This window comes from Talaromyces proteolyticus (assembly GCF_021365285.1).
Source record: "Talaromyces proteolyticus strain PMI_201 chromosome Unknown BGW36scaffold_5, whole genome shotgun sequence".
NCBI lineage: Eukaryota > Fungi > Ascomycota > Eurotiomycetes > Eurotiales > Trichocomaceae > Talaromyces > Talaromyces proteolyticus.
The window spans coordinates 2,788,689-2,808,859 of record NW_025764281.1 but is presented as its reverse complement, the minus strand read 5'-3'; the positions used below and the strand labels follow the sequence as shown (position 1 = coordinate 2,808,859).

The 20,171-nt window shown below is 37.9% G+C and overlaps 6 protein-coding genes across 6 annotated transcripts; 3 read left to right on the top strand and 3 right to left on the bottom strand.

The window, feature by feature from the left end:
- The first annotated feature begins 1,382 nt into the window (after positions 1-1,382).
- BGW36DRAFT_319168 (putative monocarboxylate permease mch4) lies at positions 1,383-3,421 on the top strand. Its single transcript, XM_046212607.1, has 2 exons — positions 1,383-2,358; positions 2,409-3,421. The coding sequence occupies exons 1-2, from the start codon at positions 1,791-1,793 to the stop codon at positions 3,170-3,172; spliced, it is 1,332 nt and encodes a 443-aa protein (XP_046073778.1). The 5' UTR covers positions 1,383-1,790; the 3' UTR covers positions 3,173-3,421.
- Positions 3,422-7,077: 3,656 nt separating this feature from the next.
- BGW36DRAFT_426974 (uncharacterized protein) lies at positions 7,078-7,527 on the top strand (the record flags this gene model as incomplete). Its single annotated transcript, XM_046220348.1, has 1 exon — positions 7,078-7,527. One exon carries the CDS (start codon positions 7,078-7,080, stop codon positions 7,525-7,527), a length of 450 nt encoding a protein of 149 aa, XP_046073777.1.
- Positions 7,528-14,139: 6,612 nt separating this feature from the next.
- Positions 14,140-15,134, bottom strand: BGW36DRAFT_426973 (tat pathway signal sequence; the record flags this gene model as incomplete). Its single annotated transcript, XM_046220347.1, has 4 exons — positions 14,140-14,174; positions 14,238-14,642; positions 14,696-14,818; positions 14,876-15,134. 4 exons carry the CDS (start codon positions 15,132-15,134, stop codon positions 14,140-14,142), a joined length of 822 nt encoding a protein of 273 aa, XP_046073776.1.
- Positions 15,135-15,623: 489 nt separating this feature from the next.
- On the bottom strand, positions 15,624-16,295 carry BGW36DRAFT_449514 (uncharacterized protein; the record flags this gene model as incomplete). Its single annotated transcript, XM_046221786.1, has 1 exon — positions 15,624-16,295. One exon carries the CDS (start codon positions 16,293-16,295, stop codon positions 15,624-15,626), a length of 672 nt encoding a protein of 223 aa, XP_046073775.1.
- Positions 16,296-17,189: 894 nt separating this feature from the next.
- On the top strand, positions 17,190-18,090 carry BGW36DRAFT_426971 (uncharacterized protein; the record flags this gene model as incomplete). Its single annotated transcript, XM_046220346.1, has 3 exons — positions 17,190-17,415; positions 17,467-17,589; positions 17,651-18,090. 3 exons carry the CDS (start codon positions 17,190-17,192, stop codon positions 18,088-18,090), a joined length of 789 nt encoding a protein of 262 aa, XP_046073774.1.
- An 11-nt stretch (positions 18,091-18,101) lies between these two features.
- On the bottom strand, positions 18,102-19,169 carry BGW36DRAFT_377733 (uncharacterized protein). Its single transcript, XM_046216019.1, has one exon. It carries the CDS (start codon positions 19,058-19,060, stop codon positions 18,386-18,388), a length of 675 nt encoding a protein of 224 aa, XP_046073773.1. The 5' UTR covers positions 19,061-19,169; the 3' UTR covers positions 18,102-18,385.
- Between the last annotated feature and the right edge of the window lie 1,002 nt (positions 19,170-20,171).

The window sequence follows — 20,171 nt, the reverse complement described above, 5'->3', positions numbered from 1 at the left end:
CCAATACGCCACAGGGCAAAAGATCCGGCATTGATTGCTATTCGGGTGATCAACACAGGTGTAACAGCTACCTATAGGGGTTCGAGCCTGTATGATAGGAGTCCTATCATAGGACGAGTTCATAACATCGATATGATGTAATTAATTGGAGGAAGCACTCTAAGGTAGGCGTTATCAGTGGACGAAAATTTGTTGAGATGATGCAATGCTTAGGACAGCTGTCGCCATACCTATATAGGGAAATTAACCCATGTATAACACAATTGGTAAGCCACTCAGCCATGTAAGTGACCCTGGTCACCGTCACAGATGGCTAAGTACGACTGTGAGAATTTGGATTGTTACAGCCAATAAAGATAAAATAACAATACCGCTATGGGACTAGCGGATGATGGCAACAAAGGGAAGTGCTTTACAGCGGAATCTATTAATAGATTATGCCTTAAATGCACTAGTGGGGCCTAAGCACGCTGGATTAATGAGTGTACGCTTCTATGGTTATCTAGACACTGGCTACGGCAACGTCTTAGCCCGCATGTGACCATCATAGCTAAGATATGAAATAGCATATCTAGGATATGATATTTTATACCTTAGGCTCAGACATGACATACCAAGGGTATGATTGGAACTTAACATATATAGACACTTATTCACCATAATGTATTTAGTTGATCGTGTTACATTCTTAATTCTAATAGCATACTACTATTTAGTCTTCAATATACTTGTATTTCTACTATTATCATTGCGATAAAGAGCCCTTTATTGCTTAACACTTATCGAAACCCTCTTTTTAGCAGAATACCCCTAGTGATCTCTGATCTTTAGGACGAAGTTGTTGACCACTGCGACAGCCACCTCCATACACCATATAAAATGGCCATTTTTCTATTTTTATATCTTAACAAAATTATATATAGATAGTAGCTCAAATTCTAATAAATATAATTAAATATTGTTATTATTAATATATTTATATTTTAATAAAATTAAAATGAAATTAATTAAGATTATTAAAAATACAATATATTTTTAGGTATTTTATATAATTTTATGTACTCATATAAATATCTTTAGAAATTTTATTTAATTTATTTAATTTTTTTAATTTTTTAATTTTTTCATATATTATCTATTTATATATAGCTTACTTAAGATATAAGGATAGAAAAATGGCTATTTTGTATGATATAGGTGGCTGGGTCGCTTACATGGCCAGGTGGCTTACTGATTGTGTTATTGGAGGGGTGAGATTGGTAATACAGCAGCAGCACACTATGCGCGGCAATGGGTCCACGCACATCAGCACACCTGGTATGCTAGTTATGCAGCACCGCCGCTATAAGAGAATTCCACAATTTTAGTGCGTGCATCCCATTAACAACTCACAGTAGCATATTCGCGTACTGTCGTGCTTCTCCGCACATTCAGTCAAGCCAAAGCCAGCATTCAAGCCCGCGTTTAAGCCAGCATCTAATCAAGCCAGACAGCAATTATACCTTCAGTTGTACCTTCAACCGCGCCTTCAACCGCGCCTTCAACTGTGCCTTCAACCGTGCCTCAACTGTGCCTCAACTGTGCCTCAACTGTGCCTTTAATTGTGCCTGCATGTGATAGGACATTCAGTAGGAGTTACAGGCGTAGCTTACTAATTAATTTGACAGCTAACAGCCCCTTGCTACCAAACCGGCACTTGTCGACCATATCTTTTATTTACACCCGCTCCTTTTATCATTTCGCTTAACCTCAACTCTCCTCTCCTCTCCTCTCTAGGAAAGTCCTCTAAAATGGATTCCAAGGAACAACAACACGATTCTGAACCTTCAACGCTCCGTGAAGACAGCAACGCGCTACAGGCCTCGCCGGACGCGCCATCTTCAGAGAAAGAGCAAGATGATCCACAGCCCCCTACACCGCCAAATGGGGGTTTTATGGCCTGGCTACAGGTTGCTGGCGCCTGGACGATCATGTTCAATGTCCTTGGCTTGCTCAACTCGTATGGTCAGTTTCAAAACATCTATGAGACGGATCTTCTCAAGAATGAGTCTGCTTCGACAATCGCATGGATTGGCTCGGCCCAGTTCCTCGTCTGCTACCTCGTCTGCATTTTCACCGGTCCGCTTCTGGATACGGGACACCTCCACCTCCTTCTCGGCATTGGAACCGTAGTCACGGTCTTCGGCTTAATGATGGTCAGCTTGTGCCATTCATACTACCAGTTCTTTTTGGCCCAGACCATCGTGACTGGCATTGGCTTTGGTCTCATCTTCTTGCCGGCTTCGTCAGTCGTGTCGCAGTGGTTTTCTACTCGCACTCCTCTCGCAATTGGAATCTCGGTGAGCGGATCAAGTATTGGTAAGTTGATCGTCCTCTGGGAAAGGAACACGCAATTAAGTCTTCTTCAGGTGCTGTCATATACCCCATAATGCTTAAACGCCTTGCAGGACAGATTGGATTTCCATGGACGGTACGGATCATGGGCTTCATGGTCCTCGGTACCATGCTCCTCGCCGCTGCCGTGATGCGAGTACGAGTTGGAAAGAATCCACGAAAGAGAAAAGTTATCGACCTCAGACATTTCAAGGACAAGCTCTACCTCATTGCTTGTCTGAGCTTCTTCGTCAATTTCCTGGGACTCTATGTCTTCTATTACTATATTTCCCTCTACGCCACCGAAGTGGCCGGTACCGACCAGAGTCTTGCCAATTACCTCCTTCCCATCCTGAACGCCGGATCCTTTTTAGGCCGTCTCATCCCCAACTGGATCGCTGGGCGCTATGGACTCATGAATGTGCAGATTATTTTCGGAGTCATTTCTGGTGCCTTGGCTTTTGCTCTTTTAGGCATTAAGACCACAGGTGGCGTCGTTGCGTTCACCGTCGTCTACGGTTTCGTCTCCGCCCCTTACGTCTCTCTTCCTATCCCGATAGTGACGAGCCTATCACCCGATAAAAGTGTCTGGGCAACACGATTGGGAATGAGTTTTGCCATCATTGGCCTCGGCGCACTCATCGGCAGCCCTGTAGCGGGTGCTATTCTCGGGGACAGCAATAATAGGAACTGGACCGGTCTGATCGTTTGGTGTGGAGTCATGTTCTTCGCTTCCACCGCCATTCTCACTACTGTGCGTACTATGAAAGTGGGGTTCAACCTCTTTGTGAAAGCCTGAACCAGGAGACGGAATGGTTACCCCTCAGCTGTCAGGATGCCTTACGTTGTGGCATTTCCGTAGCAATCATCTCACTGTCAAACAGGCTGCTTGCATTGAGCCGGAATCTTCTACGGTGGCACCTTAGATTGACTCCGCCAAAACCACCAACGCCGGAAATTCCATTTTTTCTCACATGATCAGAAGAGTAAAACTATCATATAGAGGATTTCTTGTACACGAATAATAAAGCCTTACTTTGACTATTATAAATTAACTTGTGACATTCTTGTCCAAGCTGTTTTTAGCCTTATAGTATTATAGAAAGTGTTATAGTGAGTATAAGGGAAATAATATATTCGTAGGGTGTGGGGTTTACGGCCTAATCGAGAGTGCCATGTCCAAGATGTTATTCAGGATGACGGGATAAGTCGAGCTAAGAGATCCCGTGGAGCAACGGTGGTTCGGGAAATTAGTACATAATCGCTCTCCAGGATCTCGGCCGGAGTCGCTGGTAACTTGATATGTGTTGCTTTCCAGGAACTTAAGATGTAATCCTGGAGCTCTATACATTGTTTCCAGGGCCAATTCCCATGGATCTGTATGAATAAGATTTATCTGTCGTATATTAGTAGTAGTAGTAGTAGTAGTAGATTTCTTTGACCTGATAAAGCTAGCTTCCATACTATCGCCACTATACAGGGTTATGCCTTTGCCTATAAAATATGTAAGTAAATAAATACCTATATCTAGAATTAAACCCACCCCTAAGACTAAATATAATTTACTTTAATTGAGATTAAATATCTAAATAATATTAAAGTACCTCTTATAATAAATATAGTAAGAAATTATATAAATTTAATCTTATAATAAATAAATTCTCATAAAAAACCTCTTTCTATTATCAGACTAAATTAGCTATATCAATTTATTAAATAACTACTAAATTAATATAAGTGAATTAAGTAAAAATTAATTGATTTAAAACATCTTCATTCCAAAGATTTAAATATTATCCAGATATAATATAATTATATAAAAATTCTCTATCAAATATATAAGCTTACTCTATTAAATATCTATAATTTCAACGAGACAGACTTCTAAATTGGTTAAGAAAAAAATGAGATTATTATTACAGTTTATTCTAAATTTAATATTTAACTTAAAAGTATTTCTAATTATAAATTTATTATATTTATTAAATATATATCTATAAATGGTATAATTATTTCTCTACTAATTATTATTTTTAATAAAAATTATATAGAGCATTAATTTTAAATTAAAAATATTAATAGTGATTATCTAGTCACTATATCAAAAAAAGACTTTATTGATAATAAGATTATATTAGAATAGCTTTATTATTTTAATATTATAACTTATAAAATAGTAAAAAATAATTATCAATTAATTATTATAAATAATTATAACAGTCATTTAATATAGAACTTCATTACTTATTATAATAAATAAAAAATCATATTATATTGCTTTCTAACTCATATAATACATCTTCTTTAATTATTTAATTCTATATCTTTTAACAATATAAGCATTTTCATAATAAAGTGATTAATTAATAAACCTAACTAGATAATATAATATTTAATAAAAATAACTTTTTATATACACTTCATAATATTTAATAATAAACTTTCACTCTATATATAATTCATTTAGAATTTATACAGTATAGCATTTAATCATTAAACTTTAAGATTATATTAACACTATTAAAAATATAATTAATTTTAATTCTAAATCTATTATTAATATACTAAATAAAGATATTTAAAACTCTTCTATAATATTATCTATTTTATCTTTAAAAATTACTCTAAAACTTAGGCTGTCATTTGGTTCGGTTCGGACCGAACCAAAACTGATCTGAAACCTGAATGGTCCAGCTCTGGTCCTATATACAGTGAACTGAAGTGATTTAATTTATTAAGTTCAGAACTATATAGTTTTTTAAAGTCTATTTAGATCTAATTTAGTTTAGATTTTTAGTTTAGTTTTATCTAAATATCTAAATATTAATGAATTTCTATTAATAATATTAATATATTTAGAATTAATCTTAATCTTTTATAATTATTATTAATTATATAATTATTTTTAAAATAACTTTTTATAAATTAAATTCTTATTTTTTAAATTAGAATTTTATTTTAGATATTTTTATAAATATTATAATAAATTCTTAATATTTAAATTACAATCTAAGAATTATTTAAATAATGATAATATTTTTTCTATTTTAATATATATTTTTTTGAATTATATTATATAGTATATCTAATAGAATAAATATTAATATATTTCTATATCTATTCTATAATATTTATTATTATCTATCTATTTTTTAGTATATCTTAACAATTAAATAAAAAATTATAATTTAAATAATTAATTATAATTTTTATATTATTTATCTATTTAATTCATTAAAATTTAGAGAGATTTTAATATATTTTTAAAAATAAAATCTAACTATAGTTAAAAATTCTTTTATATGATTTGATTATCTAAATAAAAACTGGATTAGACTTAGACCAATCTAATTATAATTAATAATATTTTTTTAGTATGATTCAGTTTTGATTTAAAGAGCTAGAACTGTTCAGTTTTTGATTCTGGTTCCAATATTAAGGATTAAACCGAACCGACCCACTTTTGGGTTTGGTCCAGAAACTCAGGACCAGAACTGAACCAAATGACAACCTACTAAAACTTCATAAATACATTAAAAATTTTTAAAAAAACTTATATAAGATTAATCTCTCTTCTATTAAAATATAACAACTTAATAAGATCTTTTTCAGCAATCTTATACAAACTAAATTAAACACTTAATTTATTAATAATATTAAGCATTCTATAACACTCAATTAGTATAAATCTTAAAAAAGAATTCATCATCAAATCAAAACAGGACATATATTGAGTATTAAAAATATAAATCATTAAATTGAGGCCAAAAAGATAAAAGAAATAAGAAAAAAATGACTATAATATGAATGCAAGGCTAAAAAATGTCAAAAAGAATCAGCCATTTAGAACATAAAAAGCGATCTATTATTTTCAGTTTTTGAATTAAATTTTAATACTGCTCTTTCTACTACTCCTAATACTTCATTTATTATAGATAAAGAGGAATGAAAGAAGTTAATCAAATTTATTTCTAGCTTATCCTAAAAAATTTGGGTTGGACTGAAATTTGGATTGGACCGGTGCGCACCAAAAGCGGGAGTGTTGGTGCGCAGGATGGCACGGTTAAATTCGGACCAAGCCAACTCATAACTAGAGTGAATATAGTGAGTTTTTGTAGATGAGAGACCATATACCTCTAATTCGCATAATCAAGAGCGTAGTTAAAGGATTAATGCGCTCCTAGATGTGCGTCTTATAGAGTGCATTTTGACACATTTAAATAACTTCAATTATTGAAGTGATAGGTTGTTTTAATAAATTCAATAAAGTGCCTAATAAACAATACATGATTTTGGCCAAGTGGGATATTAATATATGGCAATGTAAGCACTAATTCCTAGCGCTATATGCAAACATAATTCATTTCACTGTAACTATGTAAGCTGCATAGTTACATCGGGAACTATAAATCTCACTCAAGGGGTGATCTCACGTGAAGGCTGACCACAAGCTATGAATTAAAGCTACTAGGTCTGCTACGAACAACAAAACATCAAAAACGCCACCAATTCGGCATTATCTCACGTCACGGTCAATTCACAGGCAGAATGAACACCCTTCTGTTGTTTGTTGCTTTTGTAGCATCATGCACTGCCGGTAGGTTTTCTTTCAGCATTATAATCTTTAGTTTATCTACAAGTGCTAAGCTTTAACTGGTCTCTTCCAATGTGTCCGACGACGAGCTGTCCAAATTCAGCCTCTTCATGTCTTCTCCGTACAACGAACTCAATGGTGACTCCTTATATGCCACTAACGACAACAAAACTGATACAGAGGGCGTTCTTGTTACCGGCGCAGCACCAGGGATATTCTTCTTTGATAATTCAACAGGGCATCTAGCCACTGTCTCAGATATTAGCAGCGAGACACGCTTCGGCTATACGCTTTATTCTAATTACACCGGCAGTGTGCGTTTTGACGTCCTAGAGAATCACAACACTACTACTGTCTATTACCCCAAGTTCGCATTTGTTCAAAATGATGGCGGATGGTTCGTTCCACTTGCCAACTTGTCCTTTATCTGGTGTCAAGAAGGCTCTCATGTCGATGATCCCCTGTATATGCCGGGGAGTGTGGCACTCTCGCTGACCAGAGTCGTCGATGATTGTTATACCATTTCTTCCTTGACAGGGGTTGACCCATCATCGTTGTAGCTTTTTTCCCGTCAATGCTACTTCATTTTTATCGATATAGAGGAAACATATAGCTTGACTGAAAGCATATTATAGCGTCAAGCTAGTTTCTTAACTAACAACAATCAAATCGATATTCTATCATATCTTTTCTCTCCCTCAAGCTCTATGCCTATTATACACGGGCTGTTCTGTGCATGAAAAGTGCATCAAAAGTTCAAATGTCAGTCCTGAAATATCAGCCTTAAAATAGAAAATGGTCAATGAAAATGGTTAGGATGACGGAGGTCAGATGTTTCTCGGGGACCAAAATATTGGTCTATTTGAATTAGCAAAGGACAGGCAGCGAAGCGCCATCAACTCCAGTGAGAATCATGGAGCATTTTTATCCTAGCAAAATCTTCTTGTTGTCCTCCTCTTTCTTAACTGTGAGCTTGTTTAACCTATAAGTAGAAAATTTTTCGAGCGGTTTTGGCTCACGAAAAACAATTTCAACATTTCCCGAAAAAACTGGTTAAGGTATCTAGACTCGAATAAATTAGATATACATTAGGATTTGCTGCTCATATAAACTATTTAAGCCCATCAACAGTTGATGGTACATTTTGTAGTCATTCCAGATCTCCCAGTCGGATGATAGCCTCAATGAAGGACATTGCAACGTCTATATACGTGAAGACATCTTGTACAGATGTACTACCAAGTCCCTTCTAAACTCGATCATGCCATGCGGGTTGTTACGAAGATAAAGGAGATTTCAACCGTACATGTTGTCATGATTAGTTTTGGGCACTAGTATTTGGCTTATAATACCGACGCGATGAGTCCATAATGGATCTGGAGTAATGTTCGAGACTGTACGGGGTTGGGTTTCACACCAAGCCTTACGCAAAGTGCAGGAGCAATGATAATTACTCTCAGCGCCATTCAAAGTTTATTGCAGTCACTCCTTTACTTCCTCTCACGGATTGCCATTTGCTTACGCCTTGAAGAAGCTCGAGGAGAGCAATGAGGTTCTTTTACTAGACCATTGCCATCACCATTGACACCTGAAACGAAATCCGGTTCGGCCACGGTCATTCTCGAACCGTGCTGAGTCCTGAATCAAACTATCCAAATATCCAATAAGTCAGCTACGAGCACAAAACGAGTACTCTATGGGTTTAAAATAGTTGAGACCAAAAAAGCTCCGACGTGCACCAGATGCCATCGGGCAGATCGAGCAAATATATTCCCTTTAAAGTACTCAGAATTTCTACCTATATCTTCCTCCGCCCGGAATACTATATCAAGAAGGCAGATGCCTCCGTCAGCGCAGCTTCAAGCGAGTTTTTGGCTGCCAAAGAATATTAAAGCTAATAGTTTCTTGGCTAGAATGGCCTTGACTACTTCTTGAGTCCATATGGACAGAGATATTTAAGAGTAAAATTGCTTAGAAAAGATAATCATTTATCATGGTGGAACATCTAAGTGCTCTCCAGGGATAAGATCCATGAAATTTAAGACACATGGATATATCCGCATACAAATTTTCGGGCACATAACCCCTAGATATGATCCATGAAGCTTACTAAGATTCATATTTTATGTGTGTGTATGTGTGTGTGTGGTAAAAATTATTGTAAGAATGAGCAAGACTAGACATCGCCATAACCTAACCCGACCCATCATAGGGATAGGTCGGTTTGATCAAACTTTATGAAGCTCAGTTTCTGTACTAATCATATGAAGGCATACGTAAGACAATGACGCCCTACTCTCAGAGCCTGTAGGCAGCGATATTATCATATAACTTTATAAGCCCCAAGAAACACGGGTCAATCAAAGAGAACAGAGAGCAATAATCCGAATTCAATTCAACCGTCTCAATTACTATTTAATCATAAAACTACTGGGTAAATTGTCATCACTTAACTATATTCATTTATATTTGATTTTCACAACCATTATCCTAATTCTTATTATGGTCAGATTCTCTATCACATAATCCAATCTTATCAGAGTAAGAACATAATTAGATAACAAGAATACTGTTTAAATATTGTATTAATTGAAGTTAAAAAACTCTTCGCATTTTGCTATCTGGGTATACCTCTAGGTGCAACTGTCATGATCTAAGGCACCATGGTGAAACCAGTCAGGCTATAGATAGATGTTCTTTGTATGCCTTTGGTTATATATTAGAGCCCTAGGTCCCTCTCACGTACTATTAGAACAATCTTCTATATATAATCGGAATGCACACATGCCTTAGATCATTACAGCAACCCTTGATACTATAACCAAACGAAAGAGAAAAGAGTTGATTATAAGAATATCTACTTTATAAGTCGTGATCGAAAACAATGAAATCGAAGTGAATAATAAGATTATTGAGCTTCTATAAATCATTGACACCGAAGCTCAATCAATCGGAAATGTCAAACTACTGACTGCAACCAATCAGTTAGAAATCAAACTCTTATAAAGGCTTATACTGAACCTAACCCAGTAAAACCCTTATATCCCCAAGCACTCCCCCCTGACATACGCGTCCGCGGTACACATCATGATCCTGAGCCTTAAGAAGAATCTCTCTACGCGAATAATAAGAAACTTTAATCCAGGCCGATTAGCTATCAATGAAATTAAAAGACTAAGAGATCGCAGATATTATAAAAGATATTAACGCGAAGCTTAAACATCTAGAAGCCAGCTGAATTCTAATAGAAAAGAAATTTCTAAAAAGCAATCTTATTCTTATAGTAGACTCAATCACGAGTAAGGCTAAGATATAAAAGAAAGTAAATGTCTGAATCTAGGTTATTAAAAATAATGTGACAGTCTAATCTAAAAAGTACTCAGTCTAGATTTATAGGGTCAAGGTTTAAAGTTTCAATAATATAAAGCAAAATGAAGAATTCTAGAAGATTAATAGAACCCAGTACTGGATCTAGAAGTGAGATTAAATAGATTTTACTAGAGAAAGCGAGTCTTGAGATTAAAGAAAAAGGAAAGCTTATTAATACTTAATATTAAAAGCCCAAAGGGAGCCACTCTACTCATGGGTAAAGACCTAGTAGTAGACATTATCATCAAGAATACAGAGCTATTTGACCCAAGATGTATTATCACTCGTTACTATAACTGTCAGAGATATAGACATGTAATGAGAAGCTATAAGTATAATACAAAATGAGGATATTACGGCGCTGAAGGATACATCTATGAATAATGTGGACCTAAGGTAAAGAAGGATAAGGAACAGTGCGTAAATTATGGAGGAAAACATATGGCAGAGCACTAAGACCGCCTGAGACATCGGGAGGAGACCTAGTAAGCCCAGCGAGCCCTTGAAAACAGACCCTAATTCTTCGCTACTAACCTAATCACCCCCCCCCCCCTATGGAGATTATAGCAAGGAGCGCCCCTAAAAGAGGATAAGTGACACGATAGTTAACCCTCAGATAGCTAAAAGGCTTGTGGGCAGACCTAAGATTACCCTCTATATCTTAACAGATTATATTATTACCCAGTTCATCCCGTCTAATCAACCTCAAACTAGTACAGCAAACAGAGAAGATACTGATATTCTAAATATTAATGATAATTAATGTCATTAATAATTGGATAGTACAATATGAATCAAAGAAAAGAGACCATGCTGCTTCTCTCAACATATAAAGAGACTGGAAGATACGATATTATAGCGATATAGGAGCCAGCAGGAAGATCAGACATATTTACAATCTACTATGACTCTAATTCTAGCTTTATCGCTCTCTATTCAATAGATTAATACTTAAAAGTGGCTTTTCTGATACGCAAAGAATGACTCTATCACACTTAGGAGCTGGAAATCTAAAGGTTAAAAGACTTCTAGAAGTTATCTCTCTAGCTAGGCTACACTTATTCATCCCTAGAGACCTGATAACGTGGACAAAGAGGCCTCAAGATAAAAAATGCTTCATAATACATCTTATCCATCTTATCTTTGTCAGTGAAACATTAGTAAAGAGATACATGGAATATAGTATAAACCGAATAATATATTTCAGATTAGACTATAGACTGATATGTATAACCTTACTTATAGAAACTAACCCTATTAATAGAGAGAACAGCTTTATATAGAAAACGATAAACACTATAGCTGTTAGAGCTGAGGCGGAACATATCCATATTAAGAAAATCTTCATCTTAAGGTAAGATATTGAAGAATACACGATCTATTCAAAGCACTTCACTTTATAACTGACTGAATAGTCTGTTCTAAAACGGAAGAGAGGACTAAAGATAAGGAAGCATAACTGGTGATTGTCAGAGATTAATCAGATAGCTAAGGAAACTAAACAGACCATAAGATCTAAACTCTCTAGTATATATATGAAATAATTAATTAAGAACTGCACTAAGGCCATTTAGAAAGTTAAAATCAGAGTATAGAGAGAGGCAGTCCGACAAATAAAAGATAGAGCGAAAGGCATCTGATTTCTAGCAAAATAGGCTAAAGATAGAAGCCATATCTTTTCATAGCTATTGAAGGTCTCCCCTTTGTATTAGAGAGAAGGAGTACCACCGGCCATATTATTTAATGAAAAAGTATATACTTTTTAGAAAGCATTATACCCATTAGAACCAAATAATAAGAACCTAGAATAGTAAATATCGCTATGGAAGGCTAAACAAATGGTCTAAGCAACAGAAGATATGATCAGAGAAGTCTTGCAGGGGATGTACCCCTATAAGGTCCTAGGTGAAGATGGCATACCTATAGGGTTCCTATAAGCAATGAAAGAACCACTGATGAGTACCCTAGCCAGACTTATCCAGGCCTGCTGAGATTAGAAATATATCCCTAGGGTCTTCAAAATGCCTATCGCATACTCATTAAGAAAAGAAGGACACCAGAATATTCTAGATCAGAGGAATAGAGATCTATAGCTCTACTGAACACTATAGATAAGGTGATAAAAACAATAACAGTGAGATATCTTTACGATCTAGCAGAGAAATACTATGTGCTTTCAGAAATGTAGATGGAAGCATGAAAAGACCAATCTATGTATACAGTCCTAAACATTCTAATAGAACAGATCTACATAATCTAGAAAGCATAAGGAATAGCCACACTCCTCTCTATTAGTATCTCCGGCGCCTTTAACTATATAATAAAGGATAAACTATTATAGATTCTCTAAGGAAAGAGTCTCCCAAGGGCTGTCATAGACTAGATGAATTGCTCTATGTCAGAAAGAGCCACTTTCTTAACATTTAATAGGAAAATATCTTTACACATCGAAGCATTAAGAATATTAAATTCCAGTGAGTTCTAACATTCTGAATAATCAGCTAGTTATTGAATCACACATAGAAAACCAGAATAGTCTGTAAAAAGTTTCAATTTTGGCAGCATCTGACCAGGTTTGACTGTGAGCTTCGTAAAGAATACGCTCAAATTTAGCTACATAGGTTGTAAGGTTGTTATCTCCTTGCTTGAAGCTTAAAAGTCAATCTTCAGCTTCTTAAATCTTATTAAGATTGTTATAGATGCATATAAGTTGACCTAATATCATTCGATAGTTTTGATTGCCATTATCTTCTACATAGTTGAGTTGAAGCAATATCATAGCTTAAGATAAATATAATAAAATTAGGCTGAGGTATCTTCAATAGCTGCATTATTAACGCAAAGCTTAACTTTAATCACTGGGAGTCAGGTATCAAATTTAAAAGATTGTCCAGAAATTTTCTCGGGATCAAACAATGTAACTTTTAGACGAAAAGATTTAACAAACTGAGTATATTAATCTAGCTGACGTTTAATAAGTTGATTTTCGCTATGCAAGGCTTCGACAGCAGCATTGAATTCAATGCGCAAATGGGCGAGTTGATCTATATTAAATAAGATCTAGGTAAGCAGACAGATCAGAATTCAGAATTCAGAGTCAGAGAGAGTTAGACAGAATAAGAAGATCGCACTGGCGAATATTGAGTTTAAATCTAACCCGATTATCGCATGTAGTTGTACGATTGCAGAGTTGGAAGTTTCAGAGCAGACAGACAGCACGAAACAGAGAAACAGAACAGAGAAAAAGAATAGAACAGAATTTTGGTCTCTGCTCCGTCAAGGGCTGTTTGGATGAGGGATTTTTAGTATTATGTGACGATTGCTCAATTTAGAACTCAAAAATATCCCATTTCCTATCTATGGTAGCTGTGTACGAGAATACCAAACATGAAGAACGGAAAACAAGGATGAGAGTGTGTGAGCGATATTGATATATTAGCGAGACCACATGCCAGGCTCCAAGGCATATATCAGGCATCTATTGACTGAACCGTCACATGTATGTCCTCTAAGTTGAGGATTAGACATCTTATTTCCACCACTTTGCTCAAGTTTAACAAATCGTGTTTAAACCGGACTTATGGGTAAATTCAATATGTTTTATTGGGATTGAGCATGTCACAAACTATTTCAACCAAGTTCATTAAGAGCCCTTCATCGAAGGGTTAAGCCCTAACTCTAAACAGCAATAATTAGCTTCATGATAAATGCCTAGTTAGAGTAGAAAGTTCACATTGGCATTCACTATCAAGACTACTCTCAGCGTGTAGAATAGCCTTGCTGTCACAGCAGTGGCACTGGTATCAACTATGAGGTTCATCCCCTCGAAAGGATATACCTGTCACTGAATTAGTACTTGGCCTGTCATGTTGTAGAAAATGCCGCGTATAGACCGGCTTACCCAAACTTGGATGTGATAGTATCGGACCCGTCAAACTTGGAAGGTAATGCTCCTTCGACCAAACCATCAACTTATCCCAATTTCGACACTGATGTTCCGTCCGCATACTAGGCCATGGCCATCTATAGTCATCCTTCCACTCGTATGTATGCAGAGATATATCTCCGTGACACATGATAACTTGGCGAAGCAAATCAATGCAGTGATCGAAGTGCTCCTGTTGGTCTACAAGAGGATTGGGGTCGTGGTAGTAGTCGGAGTAGTAGGATTTGCGGATTTTGTTCACGCAGTGGAGTGTGTGAAAGACATCAAGAGTCGCGAGGTAGCCGCCCTGGTCGTCGTTTAAGGGTACAGAGGTAGTGTTTGCCTTTTCGAGGTCTTCTTTTTGTATGCGGAGGTTGTTATCTTGACACGTTGTTAGCATTCTGACGGTATCAGGAGTAGCAATTTTCAAGTACATCTCAGAAGGTCCTCCCATGCCGCATCCTGCTCTGGTCGTGGTGGGCCTCTATATTTGCCATTGTCGGCAAGGTTATGAACAATGGTTTGTTTCTCGTACTCTATAGCTGTTCTCGCGGGAGCTAACATATCTTATCAGCATCACGTTCTCACCCATGGATAGCTCTCTGTTTTCTTACAATAGATCGCCGCATTATCGCAGCCGCACTGTTTCTCATTTATTCTTGTACTCCATGTATATAGTATAACGGTGATGACGCTGTAAAAGACAATAGCGGCAATATGCAGGTAAGTCTTTAGTACTTTGTTGCGTTTTGATGTATTAGATGGTACAGAATGTAGGAGCTTTTCTTGCGATTGCTCTACGGTGAGGAGACTTTCTGTGTCTGTTGAATCTGTAGGGTCATGGTCCTTCATCAAAGGTCGCGCTGAATACATGGTTGTACGGCAAAAGCACACAAGAATTTGCGAGTTATGGTGATCTCGAGACTCTAGTAAGTTATAATGGAAGGAGTTTGGCAAACTGCGTACGAATAGAATAAGTGGATGTAACGGTACCAGCGGACTGTAGTGCTTAACGTATTCACTAGCGAATGATACCCCCGAACGGTCCGCGTTTTCCACCCCCAAATTAAATTTTATAACATTTAGTCATCCAACACCAATAAATTGCTTAAATTTCTATATAGATCAGTTTAAACAGTACATTTAAATATGCTCTAGTATTTAATAATTAGAACAGATAAATTAAATATACTGTAACACGGCCTGGGATAGGGCCGTGTCCATGAGCTTGGGTTTTATAAAGTAGAATTCGAGTAGACTATGTCTTAATTCACAACTATGAGTATAACGGTGGTGATAGTCTAAGCTCATACGTCAGGTTATTTCCCAACTAGTCGCGTTGTTATGTAAAACATCGAGGATTTAAGCCTCAGAACGCTTCCCCCAACCGGCTTGGTTGTTGTACAGAATATCGGGGCTTTCAGCTTCAGAACGCTTCCCCCAACCGGCTCCGTTGTTGTACAGAATATCGGGGCTTTCAGCCTCGGAACGCTTCCCCCAACCGGCTCCGTTGTTGTACAGAATATCGGGGCTTTCAGCTTCAGAACGCTTCCCCCAACCGGCTCCGTTGTTGTACAGAATATCGGGGCTTTCAGCCTCGGAACGCTTCCCCCAACCGGCTCCGTTGTTGTACAGAATATCGGGGCTTTCAGCTTCAGAACGCTTCCCCCAACCGGCTTGGTTGTTGTACAGAATATCGGGGCTTTCAGCTTCAGAACGCTTCCCCCAACCGGCTTGGTTGTTGTACAGAATATCGGGGCTTTCAGCTTCAGAACGCTTCCCCCAACCGGCTTGGTTGTTGTACAGAATATCGGGGCTTTCAGCCTCGGAACGCTTCCCCCAACCGGCTTGGTTGTTGTACAAAATATCGGGGCTTTCAGCTTCAGAACGCTTCCCCCAACCGGCTCCGTTGTTGTACAGAATATCGGGGCTTTCAGCCTCAGAACGCTTGCTGCTGTCAGCGCTCTGTGGCTGAATTGGTGCAGCAATGGCAGCACTGAATAGTGCGAAGGCAATGGGAAGAACAGTCTTCATCTTGAAATTTGTCAGAATGAATAGATATTTTGAGACAAGTATTGTTGTTTAATGTGTGAGGATGCTCTTATAAATATAGCATGGATGTACTGGATATCTATATATCTGACTGCTAATGTATTAAAGTAGAGCATTAACTTCGGAACGTTACAATGCAGCGTTAGCAGGTGTCCTGCTTGACATTTACGTTACCAGGTTGATTCATCGATATCAAAATGCGCCTCTACGTGGGGTATAGCTCTAGTGACTAAATAACTAAGGAAAGAAATGGACACCAGTGATACTACGACGGGCACTATCTGTGTATTTAATCTGTGGGGAACTCTGCATAGCACTAAAAGTAACTCTGGGGGCTGCAACACTATAATTGAAATAATCAACCTATCAACCTATCAACCAACAAACCAACCAACCAAGTCACTAATGCGTTTTTTTATTGATTTTCCTCCGCATGTAGGCTGAGCTAGTGATTTATCATGCGTAGGTATCTGAGTGATACGCCATCTGATGCAACTAGGACTTTACTTACGGTGGCCAATAGCCGCTCATACAAACTGAATGATACTGACAATTCTCATGTCAGCATGGTACCAGGTGTTTTTATGGGTTCTAAAAGAAAATGTAACCTTCTAAAACTAGAAATGCAACGTTCCTAAAGGATCACTCGTGGATTCTAAGCAGGAACAGGCTTTCATCATATTACTTTCCTCACACAGTACACGGTACATGGTACAGGAAGGTCCACGCGCGGCAAACCACCTCACACAGGACTTTTCGTTCGTACGTAGTAGCTCAGCAAAATAATCAACGCCGCAAGACATTCCAGTTCTGCGTCAACAGAGCCCGGCTTCATTTTGAGAGTTCCCATTGAGATTTTGAGTCTTATTGAATTAGATGGAGCACAAGACGACTGATCGAACCTCGGATGAGGTGCCTTTTCTTGCTGACGAGGAGAAAGACGTCTTTATAATTTCGAAGCGACTGTCGAGACGAGAAAAATGGGCACATCTTTTGCCCTACTCTGGCGTGCTGAACATAACGCTACTACTAGTACTACTCGCCACATGGATCTTGCAAAGACACGACTCGAACAAGGCGTATATTCCAAATGAGATATACTGTAAGAAACTCCGTAATTTTTTCAACAACCAGATCTCTAATACGACAAAAGCACCTGCACAATCTGCGGTTGAATATCAAACAGTTGTTTTCAGTGGTGGTCTGCGAGATGACAAGTCGAAATTCCAAGGCTCTTCAAGCGATGTAGACGCTCAATGGGATGAACTTTACAATCGTTTGTTCCGCCCCTAAATGGCCTAGTTTCGTGATATGAAAACTAATTAATCGGTTTTTAGAAGTGTTAATATCCCAAATTACTGCCGAATCAGCTGCAAAACTCCCCAACGCAACAACCCCATTCACAAACGATGCTAGTCGCTACATTGTGGAACTCGATGTTTTTCATCAACTACATTGCCTTAATATGCTGCGCAAGCTGGCATATCCCGACGTCTACAAGACTGATTTGACATCAGGCTCGGAAGAAGCTGCTGACAATATTTATCATATGGAGCATTGCTACGAGCAACTGAGACAGTCGCTCCAATGTTCGTCAGATATCAGCACGATATATTGGGAATGGAGTGAGAAGAAGCAGAAAATGTTTGGGAACGTGAGGACGACGCATACGTGCAAGAATTTTGAAAAGATTAGAGATTGGGCGGTAGAGCATAAGGCCCAGACCGATTTGGACTTCTTTAAGTATGTAAAAGGAGCACCAATACGACAAGATTAGAGTACAAGGCTGTAATATACGATATGATATTATGAATATCATGACAGTTGGAAAAGATAAATAATATTAAGCAAGTGTTAGGCGAATGGGGACTTTTGTCATTTTAGAGGCCCTCCAAGTCTTCTTTGTAGGCACAGCCTCAATATGGCTTCATGGCCAAAGGCAATGGTAATCAGCCATGAATATAAAATTTCCACTTCTTTATTGTTGATGAGTCTTATACTTCGTAACTCTGCTACTTTATTGCTGAAGCGGTACCAATTATTCACATGCGACTTTCCCAAATTGGAAACTTCTATTTTGCGCATTTCGGATACTTTACAAAGATTTTTGTGCCTGAGTCCTTCATGCCCTCTGGATGGCCGCCAATCATCTCTACGCAATGGCTTGTATGATGATAGTTGGCCGTGTATGTATCCAGCTCTTGCGTCGGATCCAACATGATTCTGTGTAGCCGCTTCCAGACATACATGCAGTGCGTGACATGCCAGTCAAACGTAGTAGTAAAGTGTCCATAATCGCCAGCGCCAAGCTCTTGCATGGTAAGGTTGTGGCCCAACGCAGTTTCATAGGGCCAATTGCGGTCTTTGTACATGTCCTTGGCGTCTTCAACATCAGCTTCTGTAAGGCAAGACTTTGGCAGCCACGAGTGAAGAACGATGCTGTATTGACAGCCTCGTGCTTTTGCGTCTTCGGGCGAGTTACCGCAGTCGCCATGAGACCAGGATAAGGGAAGGCCAGTGTCGGGATCAGAGCCGTTGCGAGCGTCCGGTAGGTTGCGTGCGTGTGACGGTTCTGGCATTATAAAGGCTAAATAAAAAGCCATGAAGACTCCCATTGTGAGGAGGCCAAGAAGAAATGAGCTCAATATTGAAATCCATCCCCGCTGTTGCCGCACAGGCATTTGGTATTCCTCCCCATAGTCGCTGGCATCGTCGTCGACTTGTGCGTACTTGCTCTTGTCGGCCATGTTGGGATTAGGAAATTGTGTGTCTTTTATCGGACCGTTTATGTTGATCCTAAGAGTATATTAAAAAACCCTTTGCTAACTTTTTTCCTCCCAAGGAAGTAGAACGGAGACGACCAGAGGCAGATTTAGGCCTCACATGGGCCACCCGTGGGTAGGATCTCAGGACTCGGACCGGGCCCCACAGGTCCAATCCTGCTACCCAGATCCATATCCATCTACCTATTATCTATCGTGAGTAACCCATAGGTTACTCACTAAATACCTATTTCTATATAAAATACTTATATTAAGCCTAATTAAGATATATTGAATTAGAAATATAGAAATTTTCTAAATATAATATAGAATATATATAAAATAAATATATTATTTTTGAACACTTATAGATATTATTTAGCATATCATGGCCCAACTCAGGTACTACCCATTACCTGTCAAGAAATGGGTAATGGGTAGTCCATGGGTATACGCGAGGCTTAGGCAGATGTAACCATAAAAGAGTAACATGGAAGTGTGTTACGGTTCCACCTAAGGGAGCATTCTCAAGTTTCACCGAGTCGCACTAAACCGTACGGCCAAAAAGACCAAGACCTTCTAGCCGAAGCTAAAATGCTGTTCTCACACTTAAAAAGCAGCTTTAGGTGACAGTATATACCACGTGATCTATGTCGTTTACAGGTAGGCGTGGACATCTCCCATGGAACTTTTCAAAAGTCGCTCCCAACTCCCATGCCCAACGCCGCCCATGGAAGTTCCATGGCCTTTTTGTCACGGTCGCTCGGTCTAGACGTATAAATCTACACCAATCAATTCAATGACTGTGTATTCCTATCCAGGTAGCTATCGAACGAGAATATCATGACAGGGAGAGGTATTACGATCAGCACATAGATGAGTATATGGTATCATTTGACTAGAATACTAAGCATGAGGAAAGGAATTGACTATGTACAGCTGTGCGCCACAGTTATATAACCAGTATGAGATACATCATACATACCTCAAAGCACATACCTTACTAACCTAAACCCTAGCTATCTTAAATATATATATATCAAGCTAACTATCATATTATTATTCTAGAAGAGATATAACTATTCTTAATTATTTC

Coding starts and splice junctions, on each gene's coding strand:
- BGW36DRAFT_319168 (XM_046212607.1), top strand. CDS start 1,791: ATGGATTCCAAGGAACAACAACACGATTCTGAACCTTCAACGCTCCGT. Junction 2,359..2,408: donor GGTGAGCGGATCAAGTATTG/GTAAGTTGATCG, acceptor AGTCTTCTTCAG/GTGCTGTCATATACCCCATA.
- BGW36DRAFT_377733 (XM_046216019.1), bottom strand. CDS start 19,060: ATGGCCGACAAGAGCAAGTACGCACAAGTCGACGACGATGCCAGCGAC.